Source organism: Heterocephalus glaber, unplaced genomic scaffold, assembly GCF_053883595.1.
Source record: "Heterocephalus glaber isolate CG9 unplaced genomic scaffold, H.glaber_assembly_v1.0 deba00000331, whole genome shotgun sequence".
Lineage (NCBI taxonomy): Eukaryota > Metazoa > Chordata > Mammalia > Rodentia > Bathyergidae > Heterocephalus > Heterocephalus glaber.
This window is the reverse complement of record NW_028258142.1, coordinates 7,825,596-7,841,820: the sequence shown is the minus strand read 5'-3', so window position 1 is coordinate 7,841,820 and position 16,225 is coordinate 7,825,596. Positions and strand designations below refer to the sequence as shown.

Here is a 16,225-nt window from a genome sequence, read left to right as displayed (position 1 = left end):
TTCAGCAAGGATACTCTGGAATGGCTGTAATATCAGTTGAAATATCAGTGCACATTTGTCCAGGTTGGCCCCCAGCTGTTGCTCTGAGATGTTGGAGTGCTTCCCTGGTCCTTCCCTCAGAGTCTTACAGGTTCAGACTGGGCACAGCACAGCCTGTTGCCAATGTGGTCAACAACCGTTCTGATGGCTGCTATCCATACTCTGGTAGTTCTCAAATGTGTATTGGATATCATCCCTGATGACCTAAATATTCAACCCTTGTACACACGGATGTCAAAAATTTATATAGTATTGAGATATACGAAGACCTGGGAATCAGAGACTTGCAGAACATAATATAATCCTACTACTCTCCAAGTATAAAATTAAAAATCAATTGGTAAAAGGTCAGTTTGTGTTCAAAGATTATTTTATGAAGTATTTTTAACCTCTGACAGTATTTCTTACTTTTCTAGGATTGAAAAGAGATATTTATAACACCTATTAGAAAAATTAGGCATAATTTTATCTAATATTAATGTATATTGCAAAGGTCAGCATACATAGAATCCAAAATAGTGATAGATTTGAGAAAGTGTCTGTCAAATATTTGAAATCTGGAAATTTGAACATATCCTAAGAAATCACCTGGAAAACCACGTATTAATCTAAAAGTAAAGAGGCAAATCCTTAAGCAACTGAACATGTTTTGGATTTTGGACTAAATATGCCATTTGCATGCATTACTATTCCACAGAACATGTCTGCTTGTTCATTTCCACAGATCATGTCTGCTTGTTATTTCCTCATGGTAAGTCATGGGGAAATAAACTATTTAAGAATGTGGGGTAATTCTTTTAGAGGTATAGAATATATGGTTAGGAAAAGGTAAAGAAATGAGAAGAGTCCTGTGCTAATTTACTGAGATATTTGTCTATATCCTCCCATTTCCCCATTAGGAAATACATGATTATATTACACAAATTTAATTATTCTTACCTTCATTTTTATTGTTATTTAAATTCTGTCCCACATGGATAAACAAATTCTCCAATGTCTCTTTCAAAATGATGCTATCATTATGACTTTTGAAAACAATTCATTTTCCTATGGTTCAGGAAACTTTAACTTTCCTGTTAACATTGTCTACATATACCTGCATAGGAAAAGTCCACTAGCTGAATTTTAAGAGATAGTAAAATAACTTTTTAAAAATAAGTGTGCTATATAACTCTTCTTGTAAATTTTAAAAATAAGTGATTATGGCATAAATAAACTATGGAAGCTTTCTAGGTTCAATTCCTTGAACTTCTATTTTCTTCAAGTTCAAATCACTCCATTCACAGCTGCTTCATATGTTAACATTTTCCCTGAACTGCCTAGGATAAAACAAAACAAGACAAAACAAAGCAAAACAAAACACCCTGAGGTTCCTTTATGAGAATCCTCAACCCGTTGGTGAGTCCTTGGACATGTTCTACACTATAGGCAGTCTCACTTGAATAGTGAACATTTATACATTTTATTTCCTCCAATTTTAGGGTGTTTCAAGACCAGCAGAAGTCCATGAAAGAATCTTTCTTACTGTGACTGAGATTCCACCTGTATCATTTATCACAGACTGTCTAACCACAAGAGATCTGATCAAGTACTTGTCCCTTTTTGACTTTACTTTTATTTTTACCTTTTCTTGTATAGGACATGCTACCCATTTTAGAGCTAAAGATGTACAATTTGCCCCATTATTAAAAAAAGAAAAGACAAAGGAATGTACTGCCTGTCAAGCATGAATTCCACTGCCCACAAATACCACCCACTGCCCTTACTTCTACTGGGAGCTGCTCCTGTCCCTAATGTGTCAATGAAAGTTTATCCTAAAGTCACTAATATTCATTCACTTTATGAGACATCTCCATAAATACCAAAATTGAACACATTTTCCCCCCTTAAACCCTCTTTTTGTTCCACGAATATTTCTTCTCTGGTACGGTGTTTCCATTTAGTAAGCAGCCAGCAAAAATACCTTTAGTAGTCCTGGGATTCTCTATTCCCTTCCTGATTCCCACATTCCACATCCTAAATACTTCACATTTCTTCCATTCATTCCATCACCAGTACTGCTTCTTTAGTTCAGGATTTCAATATGACTTGCTTGGTCTTTTGCAATGGTTTCTTAGTTTGTGTTCTTTTCCTTCATTACTTCCTAAAAAATCTTACCCTGTTGTCTTTCTACTTAAATTACTTCAACAGCACTCTATTGTGTACTGATTAATGTATAAACTTCCATGGTGGGACAGGTAGAATACTCCTTTATCCAAGACCATGTACCTCCTCTCTGTTTCTCTCTTCACCAGTGAAGAGACTCGGTCTCTTTCACATCTCCGAACTTCGCACATACTCTTTTGTATAGAAGATGATTAATTCCTGAATGTTCTTTGGAAATGAAAGCTAACATCTCTTCCTTACTGTCCTCACTTTAGTCTTTCTACCCTAACCATTCTGTGCTGCATTGAGGTCCTTTTATATCGTCTACTGAAAGGAGCATAGGTCCCAGGTCATATTGTAAGTACCATTGGTGTGCAGTCTGTTTTGTTCAATGTTCCCTAAACTGTAGTTTTAAGAGTAGTTGCTCAATATTATGAAATAAATGTATAAAATGTTTCAAAAAGGGTACAGAGTCAGGAGTGGTGCTTTGCATATAAATCTTGCCACTCTGGGAGGCTGAAGCACAGGGATGGCAAGTGTGAGTCCAGCCTGAGCAATTTAAAAGAGACTTTGTCTCAAAATAAAAAATAAAAAAGGGGCTAGTTATGTGGCTCAGTGCAAAGGCCCTAGGTTCTACTCTGAGTACCCCACAAAAAACAAGTGGAAAATCAAGACTACTAATAAAAGGAGGTTCTATTTATTTTATGTATCTATTTATTTTATTTATTTATCTATTTATAGCTTTGTCCTGATGTAATTACAAATCCATGAAAATTTTACATAATATTAAACCAAAATGTTAGCAATGCTTTTCAATTACAAGCAATAATAACAATGAAAGCATAATTTACTTCTGAATTAATCTCTAAAGTAAAAGAACCAATTGATTTTACTCTTTATAATGATTTAGAGATTTAAACTATTGTTATTTTAAAATGCAAACTATGTCATGTGAATCTAAGCAAAGCATTTAACCTTCATTATCTGCTTCCTCATCAGTAAAAGGGGCCCAAATACCTATTTCTTATGATTAAAATTTTTTTTTTATTTTGAAACTTTTACATAGTATTCAACAAGCACACTATTTTTACATGGAAATTATATTTATGGTATATCTTTAAAGTTTTAATACATGTTTTTACAAATACATGTTAATACATGCTATTTGTGATATATATAATTAACAAATATGTATTATTAACTTAATAAAAAATTAATTTCAGTACAGAATCTCTATTATTTCAATTTCCTTTTCATCAAACTTCAGATGTCTATTTTTCTTTTTTTTTTAATATCAGAGTTTATGTTTGCCTTCTTGTAACTTGGCGTATTTTTGCTAAAAGTTCTATTTTAAGCATGATAAGTGGAGAGGAAATATTCTTGCCTCATAAACTACCATGAGAAACAGTACTATTTCTAAATAGAAATTCTTAAAGTCAGTTGAGCAAAAAGTCTGTTTCTTGTGAAAGTTTTCTCAAATGAACATACCCGTGGTTTTTAAGTGCATATTGAGCACATGTAGCTTTTTCATTAAGGTAGCTTTATGTATGTGTGGGAGTGGTTGTAAATTATAGACTGTTTAGAATTAACACCAAATATTGAAAGTTTCCAACACTACATGAAATGTTCACATTTATTAAAAAGCTATATTTAGTAGAAGAATTTCAGGGTTAGAAGAAATTATACATGTTCTGAGAAGTGATTCTTTTCAGTAATATTTATACTTCAAGTTGAAAGAAATGATAAAAGAAACCATCATTTATTAGAATTCTTACTTTTACTTTAATATGTGATAAAGCACTTTTTAGCAAAATATATGGTAACCAGGGGCCAGGGATTTAGCTCCATGGCACTGTGCCTGCCTTGTAGGCACAAGGTCCTGAGTTCAACCCCCGGTTTCAAAACAAAAACCCCAAAAACCCCAAATGGTAACCTCCATTCAGATTAATATTTAGAAAACATTGATTATCAACTTGTCTCTGGCATTAATGGTTTTTCATGCTTTAATAACATTAAAGAAAAATAACATGTATAGGTTATTCCAATCATTGTTAAACTAATAAAAATATTACTTTCTCAAACTGTCACACTTTAGGTAATATTATGGCAACTCTATCCATTCCATTACTTTTACACTGAAAATAGACAGCTACAAAATAAGCTCTTATGTTGTTGACTTGTTTTTATTTCCCGGAATACTTGTTCATAAGCCATTACTGATAATTTCAGTAATTAGCCTGATTCCAGATTTTACAGTTATTTGCTCCACTCAGAGATACTTGTGTTCACTACCTCCAGTGTCTACTTTTGTTTTGTTTTTTTTTGGTACCAGGGATCGAACTCGGGTCCTTCCGCTTGCGAGGCAGGCGGTGGAACCACTGAGCTAAATCCCCAGCCTCCTCCAGTATCTACTTTTATAATGTCTATCTGTACAGTCTCCATGACAGGAATGGAGACGGTCAGGTTTTGGCCTCTGTTCCCCCGTATGGCACTCTCCTCCCCTTACCTTCTATGATGTAGATGCACTCTTGGTCAGGGGGGTACTTGCTAGGATAGTTGGGAGAGGTAAAGATACCTCCATTTGCATGTTTTGTCCACGTTCCACACTGCACTGATTTCTGTGTTTCTGAAGTGGTTTGCTTCTCTGTAAAATATAAATAAATAAGTAAATTTTAAAAGAATCATCTAATTTTCTATAACACTAAAAATAGGACATTGTTATAATATCCATTAGTAAATTAATTTTGAAAGGCTCTGTTAGTCAAAACCAATCAATTATACACACTGTAAAATATCCAGACATTCTGGAACATTAAGAGTATGGGGAATATAGGGAAATGCAAAATAATTAGAGGTCTTCCACTAGCATTTTTCCAAAGAAACACACCTGTTCCTTTCTTGGTTGCCCCAGAGAAATGGAGGATGATTAAACTTGCTACAACTGAAATAGAAAAGAAAAATTAGAAAGAGATAATATGAACTGAAAGGACCAAATCTCATAAAAACATAATAAGATTTAAGGATATAATGATACCAAAGCAGATTAATGTCATATTGTTAACTGTTACAAGTTGACTCAGAACTTCCAAAAATTAATTCAAAATGTACAAGAGAAAACTTGGGGAATCACTTAAGGAAGCAGTGCATGTTTATAAGGGGTAAGATCCAAACTCCTAAGGTAAATGCATACCTCAAAACTAAAAGATAACATTATTCTCCTCTACTAATGGTCATATAGATTACAGTGGGATTTCAAGACCTATGCTGTTATTAATCTGTGCTTCGTGGAAAGGCTTTGCCAGCATCTCTAAAGAAAAAAAGAGGGGCAGTAGGTAACAAGAGAGAAAGGAAAAGCAAACAACAAGAAAGAAATCTGTGATTGATCCCAACATACTGCCAATGCACTTATATTTTAGAAAAATAAACAGGCAAATCCTGCAGGGTGCTGGGGAGGAAGAACAAGAGCAAAACAGATTAATGTGGATTGTAGGCATTAAGCACCATTATAAAATCTTGCTTACAAAAATGTAACAAACTACCCTGACCACAGCCCTTCTAAGCTGTGAATTTAATCTTTTCTAACTTTAACTTTGAGTCAATATTTAGTGTTATCCAGAAAAAAATGAGTACGGTTTTTAGGAGCATTTTATTGAGTCGTTGAGGATCAGAGACTGATCTGTAATTTCACAGTAAATCTGCAATGCCATTATAACCTGAACCTCTTTTCATTTCTCTTCTCATGATTACCTCAACAATGGTACAAATCTAAAACTAGTCAAGTAGTTAAGTCATCTAGCATTCAGAACTCCTAATTTTTCCTCTTCTATCTGTTTTTTTAAAATTTATTTCGCCTCCCAATTATATAAAAGATCTATATTCTGATATTTCCACTTAAATTAATTGTGAGGAGGGGGTATATTTCATTATCATTTCAGTATTTCAACTAAGGTTTAGTCTAAGAGCTTATGAATTTATCCCCAAACATTATTCTAAGAAAATTGGAAAATTGGGCTGTGATATTAATATCTGATCAATCATCAAGAGACCATCTATTCCTTAGATTTAAAAATGTAGTCATTGTTACTGTGTTTGTGTGTGTCTCTGTGTGTAAAAACAGCAATACATAGCGGAAACATCACCTTGTCTTGGCACAGCTCTACACAGAGAGAGACAGACATTCGCAGAGACGTTGCACATTTGTTTACTCCGCTCTCCGTTTGGAGGGACTCACGCTATGTAATGTGTGGTGTTGAACTCTTCGGCAAAGCAGATCTCAACTGCGTGGACAGGATTAGGACTCTAATCCTCGCCTTTTAATGTGAGATTTCCACCACACATTTTCTTCCATGGCCAGTTCCTGATTGACTTTTGATGCTGTTTGCCTCCACTACCTCCCCACCTTACACTGCATGCTTTGCCACGCACTCAGAAGCAGCCAGCCAGAGTTCCAGGTCTAGCAGGCAGCAGAGTGGAGACTGCCACTTGCTCTTCCAGGAGCCTTGGGCTCAGGTGTGACTTCTACTACCTACGAAACTGAGAGTGTGGGTCCCCAAGCTCTGCAAATTCGTGCAAAAGGAGTATTTCTTCTTGTCCCACCAAGTAACCACCCCGCTCCCTTGCTGTTTCCACCTGCGCCCTCGCTAGGGCTGCAGATTCCCCGCATGTGCGTGCTCTGCCCGACCCTCAGAGCTGCCTACACAGAGACTGTTTTCCCTGGCGGGCTCTGAGGTCGAGTGACGCCTGGCTGCGCGCCGCCCCCACGCTCGGCTCTGTGATGCTGCAATACAGAAAGTTTACATCGGCCGCTAGACGCGCGTGGACTGCGGGGTCCGGCTGGAGCGCGCGGCCGGCTTCTCCCCTGCGCGTTCGGGGAGGTGGGGGGGCCTGGCACCTGGGGAGCGGCGCGGCGCGGCGGGAAAGGTACTCACTGTGAAACAGACTGCGTCCATGGATCATGTCTGTGCGTTACACCAGAGGCTCCGAGCTCCACTAATTCCATTTAGAGACGGGAAGACTTCGGTGGTGGGGGAGCGGATGGAGGGGTCCAGAGGTTTTAAATATGCAAACCAAGAACAAAATACAGGGGGGAAAGCGATAGAGACAGGAGAGAGAGAGAGATCCGAGCCCACACAGCAGCCAGATCCGAATTAGTCTGTCCTCTGCCCCTGGCTCGCTCCCCGTCACCGCCGCGAAGCCAGCATCCCCACCATGACGCTCGCATCACACCCGGGCGCCGACCGCCACCGTCGCCACCGTCGCCACCGCCGCCGGCAGCAGCCTCCTCCTTTGCATCACCGCCGCCGCCGCAGCTGTCAGGAGGACGCGCGGGCAGGCAGGCGCGGGCGGCGGCGGGCGCAGGGCGAGCCCCGGGGCGCTCGGAGCCGGGGACGGGCAGGGCCGGGCCGGGCCGAGCCGGGCCGGGAGGCGGGCCGAGCAGAGCGGGGCGGGGGCCGGTCCGACCGACGGCAGCGACGGCTGGGGCTCGCTCAGTCCCCAGTCTCGTACACCACGAGCGGCAGGTGGGAGCAGCCTCCCCGGGAGGGTGTCCAGCAGCAGCCCTTCTCTCTCCAGCCCTTGAGGATCTTCCGTTGAGGCATTGAAGACAGGAGGAAGGGGTCCGTCATCGGCTCGCCGGGCTCCGCGCCACCTCTGCGATCTTGCGGAGAGAGGAAGGGGTGGGTGGGCGTCTGGGAGGAGGGCTGGAGGGTGGCGGAGGGGAACGGGGGTGGCCTGAGGGGGCGGGGAAGGGAGGGAGGGAAGGGAGCAGGAAGAGGGCAGAGTTACCAAGTGAGCGCCTTAGTCATAGCCCTGGGCTGCTGGACCCTCCTGGAAGCCAAGAAGCGAGGAGAAATCGGGCAGCTGCGCGCGGCCGGCACCCCCAGAGCTGGTGCGCGGCGGACTGGGGCGGCGACAGCAAGGACATCACAGCTGCCTGGATCCTGGGGGGAGGGGAGGGGGCGGGAGTGAGGACCCGGCTGGGATCCCTCACTCAGCCCGCCCGCCCGGGAGAAGGGGCGAGAGTGGAGCGGGCAAATCCCCAGCTGGACCTCGGCGCCGGAACAGAGGTGGGGAAAGGGGAGGGGCCAGCCTGTGAAAATCCCCTTTGGGGTTCGGGTTTTTCACTTTTTGAGGGTTAGAAATTGCAGCGGGGTTGCCTCCCAGCCCTTAGCTTCCTTCCGCCGGTCCCAGGGGAGCGAGAGCTTTGCAGCTCTCGGTCTTCTCTAGGGCGAAGGCTTCTCCGTTTTTGTCGGTCTGGAACCCGAGGCCGGGTGCTGGAGGAAAGGGCGGGCTGTAAAAGTTTCCGGATAATCCCCTGGTCAGAAGCGGAGGCTGTCGCATCAAATGCCGTGCAAAGAGGCAGGTTCCTGTACTGTACCTTTCCCCTCCTCAAACGATTTGAAACAGCCCCGAAGGCAAACACGGCTCACCCTACCCCCCACATGCAAAACGCGTGCTCGTGGCGCTTTAAACTCGGGGAGAAAAAGAGTTGGTAGAGCAGCAGCACCAGGAGATCCGGAGCTTGTAAAAAGCGAATAAATGAGCAGGAAACAACCGAGCAGCTGAGGCAGCGCCGCGGGAGCCGGAGCGCGGGAGTGCGGGGAGTCCCTCCCAGGCAGCTCCGCCCCCCGCCCAGAGGCGTCCCCCCCTCCTCGGCCTCTGCGGACTCCGCCGCGCCCGCCGGACCTCGAGCACGCAGAGGGGTCCGAGCTCCGTCACTGCCCGGGCGGCCCGGGACCTCCCCGTGACGCGCCGAGGACCTCCAGCCTCCGGAGCCGGGACTTCGCTCCAGGTGGGGATGGAGGCGTTGAGGAGCTGCACGTGGGGAGAACGGAGGGGTGTAGACTGCGGGCCGGAAGCTGGGCTGCAAGGGGGGGGGGGGGGCTCAAAAGGTCGAGGAGAGAAGAAAGGGCCTTGGAAGGAGAAAGGAAAGCGCTGGTAGCTGAGTTGCTGCCGTGGAGGTCCTGCCCGTCACCTGCCAGCACCTGCTGCTGTGTCCCGAGACGCCCACGTGGATGTGTGGGTACGCGAGGGTGTGGGCGCTCGCCGGGGCCCTGCCCACAGATCCTCCCCGCTCCGGGAGAGGGTGGTCTCCTGCCCAGAAATTGTGACCAGGAATAGGGGTGTGAACCTCCAAGTCCAGAGGGGCTTCCGGAGACTCAGTCGCAACCTGCAAGACTCCAGACTCCAAGCTTTTGGTTCCGGGGGGGCGGGGAGGGCGGTAAAGACCAAGTAGAGGTATGTGTCCCTTCTCTTAAGGAAAGGGGGGGGCAGATTTCTCGGGGGGGGGGGGGGGATCGCGCCTCCGCAGAGCTCCAAGTCCAACAGAACCCAGGCCTGAGCCTGAGAGAGGAGCTACAGACTCAAGAAAAGGAAATGGAGCGAGGATGGGTGGAAACTCGGTGAGTGTCTGCCCGCGCAGTACTTGTAAAAGGTAAAAGTATAGGGGGACAGCAGGTCCCGCTGGAGTCCTGTGTCCCACGTGGAGAGCTAGTGTGAAGGTTGGAGCCCGGAAGCAGCGGTGGGCGTGGAGTTGCAGAGGGAGACCCTCTCCTCACCCAGCTGGGAAGAAGGCGAGCCGCTGGAGTCTGTCAGCAGACCTGTTAGCAGAGGAGTGGCTGGGTGACAGAATGCCTGGGAAACAACAGTTTGGATCCGGTTCACCCCTGGAGCAGAGCGATGGGAGGCCAGTGACTGCAGAGATGATGGTTTCATATTGGAATCTATCTGGAGATTGGATGATCATTACCTTTCACATCTAAATATGCCTTTTATAAGAAAATGGGCCAAGTTCTCTAGTTAAACGATGGAGACACTTAAAATTGTTTTTAAAAACTGCACTGTATTTAATAAGATTTTAAGATAGCAGAATGAAAACTTTGTTATGCTAACACCATATCTCAAGTACCCATTTCCTGCTCCTTTCCCCAGACGAGTTTCCCAGGACACAGATTTGGTAACCTTGCCAGGGAAGTGGCCATCCCTGATGTGTTAGACAGGTGGTCCTTTGATCAGAAGAAAAGATACAGAAAATTCAGGAAGGAAATCCCAGGGAGGGGGAAAAGGTCCCTAACTTTTGAGCATGCCCCCATTTGAAGTCAAATTCTCATAGTGGCTTCTGACCGATAATGCCTGCTGCTATCCTGGGCAGTGCCTGGGGCTGAAGGTTTGTGTACCTGCTCCACCCTCAGGGCCAAGAGTGAGTGTGCACCTCCTGGACCACCTCAGGACAGACCCACAGAGGGGCTGTGTCACCTGAGACTGACCCAAAGCAGACGTGGTGCAATGTTTTGCTTGAGGAGCCTGTCCTCTGCTATTTCGCACACACTCCCATACGCACACACTTCTAACTCTCTACGACATCCTGCTTGCTTGGAGAGCTGCCTTCTTATTTTTGAGTCCCATGATCACCACTTGCTGAGTAATGCTACTTCCCTAATACAGGGAAAATTATATATATTTTCTGTGTAAAAGCAACATATGGGAAACTTTCAGCTTTTCCAAGGAAGGTTATTTGTGCATATGGTCAAATTACATGAGGTGCTTTATTTTGAAAGCAAAAACTGGTAAACTGATAGCTTTTAGGAGTTAAATATGGTGTCCTAGAAGAGAATGTTCTTATTAGAGTTGCCCAAAGTTAGGATTAAAACTGGCTGCAAGATAATACAGAATTAAAGCTTTTTGGACCCAATTAAGTGTTTGTGGTTTCTTTTTAGCTTATATCTCTATAACAGTGATAGGTAAGGAAGATTTTCAAAACCCTCAATGAATTTGTGTAGGCAACTTACACGTAAAATTCAAATACATAATATTTGTCTCTATGCATATGATTCTCTATAGAAAAAAAGCCAGGGTCCCCAAGGGTACTTCATTAATTCTTTCTGTGAGACTGGCAACATTTTAAAAGTCATCTTTCTATTCCTAAAGAGATGATATTAAAAATAACTGAAAGAAAATAATGCCTCTGAAACATTCCATATTACATAGTAGTTTTATTTCTAAGTAACATTTTATTCAGATGGTTACAAGACATAAAAATGTGTTTTTCCACTTTATTCATCAATATACAAGTCATAGTTTATCAAAAACTTAATAAATAATTTGCTGCCTAGTGGAATATTTTTGCAATTTATTTCCAATACTCTATGATGATCTGGCTTCCAGCAATATTGATGAAGCCATTTCTCTTTTATAATCTGTAAGTGTATCCAATCAGAGTAAAAAGTCATCATAAAGAAGAAGATATGTCAAAATCTTTGAAGTCTGACATTTAAATCAAACAAGATTACTCTATGATGATGACTAGGGAAATATAAAATATGTTTTCCTTATAAGTATGAATATACTGAGTTCTTAGCACAGGAATACCAGCCTCTTGCAGGTGAGAAACTTGTTCAATTAATATTTAACTAGTACTTTGTGATATGTAGTTACTGTCCATGTTCTTTCACATCATGTCACAGTTGTGCTCCAGAGACAGTATATTATGTGTTCTACTTAGGAAACAAGAATAAAAATAATTTCATGCTATACCAATCTATGCTAAAAGTTTAGAAAAATTTAATTTCATTATGACTGATATTTGACAATGGCTTATAAAAATAACATGGAGTTTTTTGTAATCACAGAATAATTAGTTCTATAAATCCGCATAGACCAAAAGACTACTTCTAATGATACATCCCGAGTTTGAAAGGAAGGTGTAAGCTTTTGTAAATGTGCTGCCTTTGTAGTAAATATCATATCACAACATCTATTCACAGCTACTTTGGGGAAAAAATAAGTTTCTATCATTTAAAAAAGGGATTGAATCATATTTAGGAGATATAAAATAAGCTGAAAAGTAAATCTACATGTTGTAGGCCAAAATGTGAATACAAACTAAACCTTACTTTAAATTGCTAAGTCAGATATATAATGTTACTTTTGGTATGATATTCATTTTTATTCTTCATTATATAAATTAACAAGTCACATAATTTTAATAACCCTGGCTATAAGGACATAAAATGTTATTATGATTTGTTGCTATGTCATAAAGGAAAATAATAAAAACCAAGATTTGCTTGTTGAGATTAACCCTGAATATTAAGGTAAAGAGATCTTATATCTAACTCAAGAAATACATTTTAAGGAGAGAAATAAGTTTTGGTACATGAAAGTAAATAATGAATGAAAACCTTGCTATTTTCTAAAAACAAACAAACAGAAAAAAAAAAAAAAACCACCCTGCACAGCCATTTATCTGTTATTCTGTCTTTGACTTTCCATTTTTCTCTTGTTCTTTTTTTTTTCTTCTTTTTTTCGTTACCAAGGATCAAACTGAGCACCTTGTGCTTGCAAGGCAGGTGCGCCACCACTGAGCTACATCCCTGGCTCTCTCTCTTATTCTTGATATGATCCAAGGAAATGTCTTGCAACACTTCATTGACATTTGCAAGGCAAGAAGAGAGGTATGAAATAGCTTTCTTCTTAGTTTTAGGGTAGAACAAGTTATAAAATAATATAATTTCAGAAAATGGCAATATAGGAGTAGAATTTCTGTGGAGCAGTTATGGTTATGATACTTTTCAAAAACCAAGAGAAAATATCATATTATAAGCAAATTATTATTTAAAATAGTCTTTTAATAGTCATTCAAATTAGTCTTCAAATTTGTTTTCTAATTGACATACCCAGTTCTTTTATTTATATATTGCTCTAGGACATAAAAGGATTTATTCTGGTTATTACCAGACTATCTAACATTCATGACTTCGGTCACAATCACATTCTCTTCTAATAGAATGAGAAAATGGTTCTAATAGAATGAGAAAAAAGTTTTGTTGGAAATGACAGAAAGCAATAATATAGCAAGAGGAACCCTGAAAACTGTCTCAACACAGTCCTCTGAACAGGGTGAGTCTATATCAACAGGACCAAGAAAGAAGAAAAGGAAAAATAATTGTATATATACTAGTATAGATTTCAATATTTTATTTAAAATAGGTTTGTTTTTTCCCATGCAGACTATAGGATAGAAGAGATCTTTTGTACTACAGTAACTAGTTATTTTCATTTAGACAGATTATGAGATCTGAGCTTATATCTGAATTGAGATTAGAGAGGAATACATTAAAGTCATTTTCATTTACAATTGGAGTACAGCAGAGGTCATATGAACCAAATGTAAGTGCCTATATAAGCATCTTCTTTTGAGTAAAGTCTTTTCTTTAGTCCACTTTTGGGTAATCTCAGCTTTACTTAAAATTTCTCATTGGCTCATAGTTGATCAAGTTCTTATATGTCAGCAGCCTATTTCATCAAAACAAGCAAATGATAATTCCATTCAGTTTCCTCTATCTTGAACTACTGCTTAACTCTGTGTAAGAAATCACCACACCTCTAGCCTTTCATTTGCACTAACATACAGTTTTGTGTCTTTCTCAACATTTTTATGACATTAATTTTTGCCACTTAGGGTATAGGACACAGATATAATGTGTGAGGCCTTGTTTTCCTGGTTTCCATATGCATTTTAATTAGAAATCTTTCATCTTATCCCATCTTATGATTTTAAAAATGAAGAAAATGAGGCCAAAATATGTGCAGTGATTTCTACAATGTCACTTTATAGGTAACATATCTGATAGAATTCCAGATCTTCACTGGCAAAAACAAACAAAAAACCCTGCTTATATTGGATTGTTTCACATGACTTCAACAAAAGAAAGCATTTTCTGTGTTTTGACACCTATACACTGCGAGCCAGATTATGAATGCCACACGAGCTAAGCCATTGCTGAAGTAATCAGTGTCCAAGAGAGTTGGAAAAATATATTCCAAAAATACACTAAAGAAAACAGCAAGTGCATTGTGGAGAGCAGCATATGATTCAAAAAACCCTTGGTAGAGAGAAAGTAAAAATCATAGACTGGTAAAGATATTGTTATTGCAAAGTATTACTGGAATCACACACAAATGCATCATAAGGGGAAAGCAGGTGGGTAAATCTTATATATGTTATCTGAGATAAATAATAATAACTTGACCTGTTAGAAAAGTAATATGATTTTTAAAATGTTTGAATATTATGTGTAAAAAGTTAAGAAGATTGAAGTCAAAAACATTTTCTTGAATGTCATGTCTGTCAATTTATGGATATATAATAGTCACTTAAACTTTCTTAGCTTATGTACTCTCATCTACAGGACAGGAATAACAGCACAAACAACTATTTAATAATCAAATGGGAAAAATAAATATAATACTGAACAAAATGCCAGACATATATACATACATATATATATTCCATCTATTCTTCTTCCATTGTCTATGTCCATATCTATAACTATCTTATCAAGGCATATGTTTTTAGGGTTTAATAGCATCAGAGAGAAAACAAAGAGCAAAAGAGGATGGGGCTGGATTTCCAATATTCCCTTCAAAGACATATCCTCAATGAATTAATCGCCTTCCACTAGGCCCCACATCCTAGAGTTTTGCTACTTCACCATAGTTCTGCAGGCTGGGGGTAAGGCCTTCAATACATGGTCTTTAGGGGACATTTAGGGTCAAACTCATAATAGGCTGAGAGGCACCTAAGCTAAGAAAACTTAGTACAGATCAAAGGTAAGCTCAATAGCCAATAGAAATAAATGTGAAAAAATTATTAGGAAAGACAAGAAATTGGTGTCCTGGCTTGAGCAAACTTGAGGAGGCTAGGCCTATGAGTAAGGCTGTGCTTAGGTGAAGACTAAGAGCTATGAATATAGATTTTCTGAAGAAGATCTTTATGAAAATGCCACGATCTCCTCTTTGCGTCACTCCAATTGCTTCTGACAAATATACTTTCCTTAAAAATTATATGGGTTTCCTACAGACGTTATTGGAATACTATCCATCAGATACAAATCACATTCTCGGATCTCTGAGCGAACTCCATTTTTGCCTTGGGATGAAAGCCAAGAATTAGAGAAAAAAATCCTTTAAGAATGTCACATGTCATATTGTCTAGTTGAGGAATTACAGGTGTATCTTGAAATTATTGGGCCATTTTTCCTCTGAATTTTCTGCTTGAATTTTAATCAAAGCTTAAATGTGCAACTTTGAGCTGAACTCAAACTTGAAGTCCTATTTCATTGGATATGCCCTGAATTTGACATATTTTTAAGTAATTTAATGTTGAGACCATTTTGTCATCTGAATAGGCTACTTTTGAGCTGGAAGCATGAGGATGAGAAAGAGGCTGGGTGAAATAGCAAAGGAAAGTAGTATGTGGCCATAGTGCAGAGCCATGGAAATAGTAATCATCATCTTTCTGTTTACTGCATGCCAATCACTCTTGGGTTGGGGAATTAAAAAAAAAATCAGAAGCTTTAGAGAATAGCACCATCTGGGACAGGGATATGGTACAGGGACTGAATAATATCTAATTTTTCTATATTGAAGCAAACTACAAACTCCCATCTCATAAACTCAAGTGGAGAAGAACAAACTAAGACTTGGAATTTGTTTGTTATTGATGTTGATGTTTTCTTAACATAAGTATCACAGTCACCATAGCTGCTGGTCCCAAAGGAATAACAAATTATTTCATAATTGTTGTGCAAGCACTCTGAAAGGAAAACCACATGTAATATGTGCACCAACATAAGAAAAACACCAAAATGAGAAGTTATTAAAAACCTCAAGAAGTTAGAAAGATGTGGTAGAATGTTCTCATTCAAGGGCGCAATAATTCCTTCCTCCATCTGTAATTGCTCCTTGACAATATGACCCTGGTATATTTCCTCAAAAATGTTGGGCTTTACTTTTACACCCACTAAACCTGGTCTTAATTGTGTGGTTTATTTGGCCAATAAGACAGCAAATATGACTCAGGCAGTGACTTGGCAAATCCTTACAAATTGGGGCTTTCGTTTTTGCTAGAGAAATGTGCTCTATCATTGTAAAAAGAATCTGGTAGAGACCTGGAAGGTGGAAGGTAGAGAATCTGGAAGGTGGAGGACTGCCTGGAGCATGAGCCATGCTGGTAGTAATCCTTAGACAGACTCCCAGCCAA

The 16,225-nt window shown here is 40.5% G+C and overlaps 1 protein-coding gene and 1 pseudogene across 3 annotated transcripts in view; one reads left to right on the top strand and one right to left on the bottom strand.

Annotated features, from left to right (window-relative positions):
• Neto1 (neuropilin and tolloid like 1) overlaps nt 1–7,474 on the bottom strand; it is a 114,969-nt gene extending 107,495 nt beyond the window's left edge. For all 3 annotated transcript variants that reach the window (XM_004861962.3, XM_004861963.4, XM_021242163.2), the window contains exons 1-3: nt 7,113–7,474; nt 5,072–5,125; nt 4,691–4,828 (exon numbers count right to left, since the gene is read on the bottom strand). In XM_004861962.3, the coding sequence (XP_004862019.2) occupies nt 4,691–4,828; nt 5,072–5,125; nt 7,113–7,140 (220 nt within the window). In that variant the 5' untranslated portion in view covers nt 7,141–7,474. The remainder of the gene's footprint in view (nt 1–4,690; nt 4,829–5,071; nt 5,126–7,112) is intronic.
• Nucleotides 7,244–8,321, top strand: LOC147830019 (uncharacterized; annotated as a pseudogene).
• Nucleotides 8,322–16,225: the final 7,904 nt, after the last annotated feature.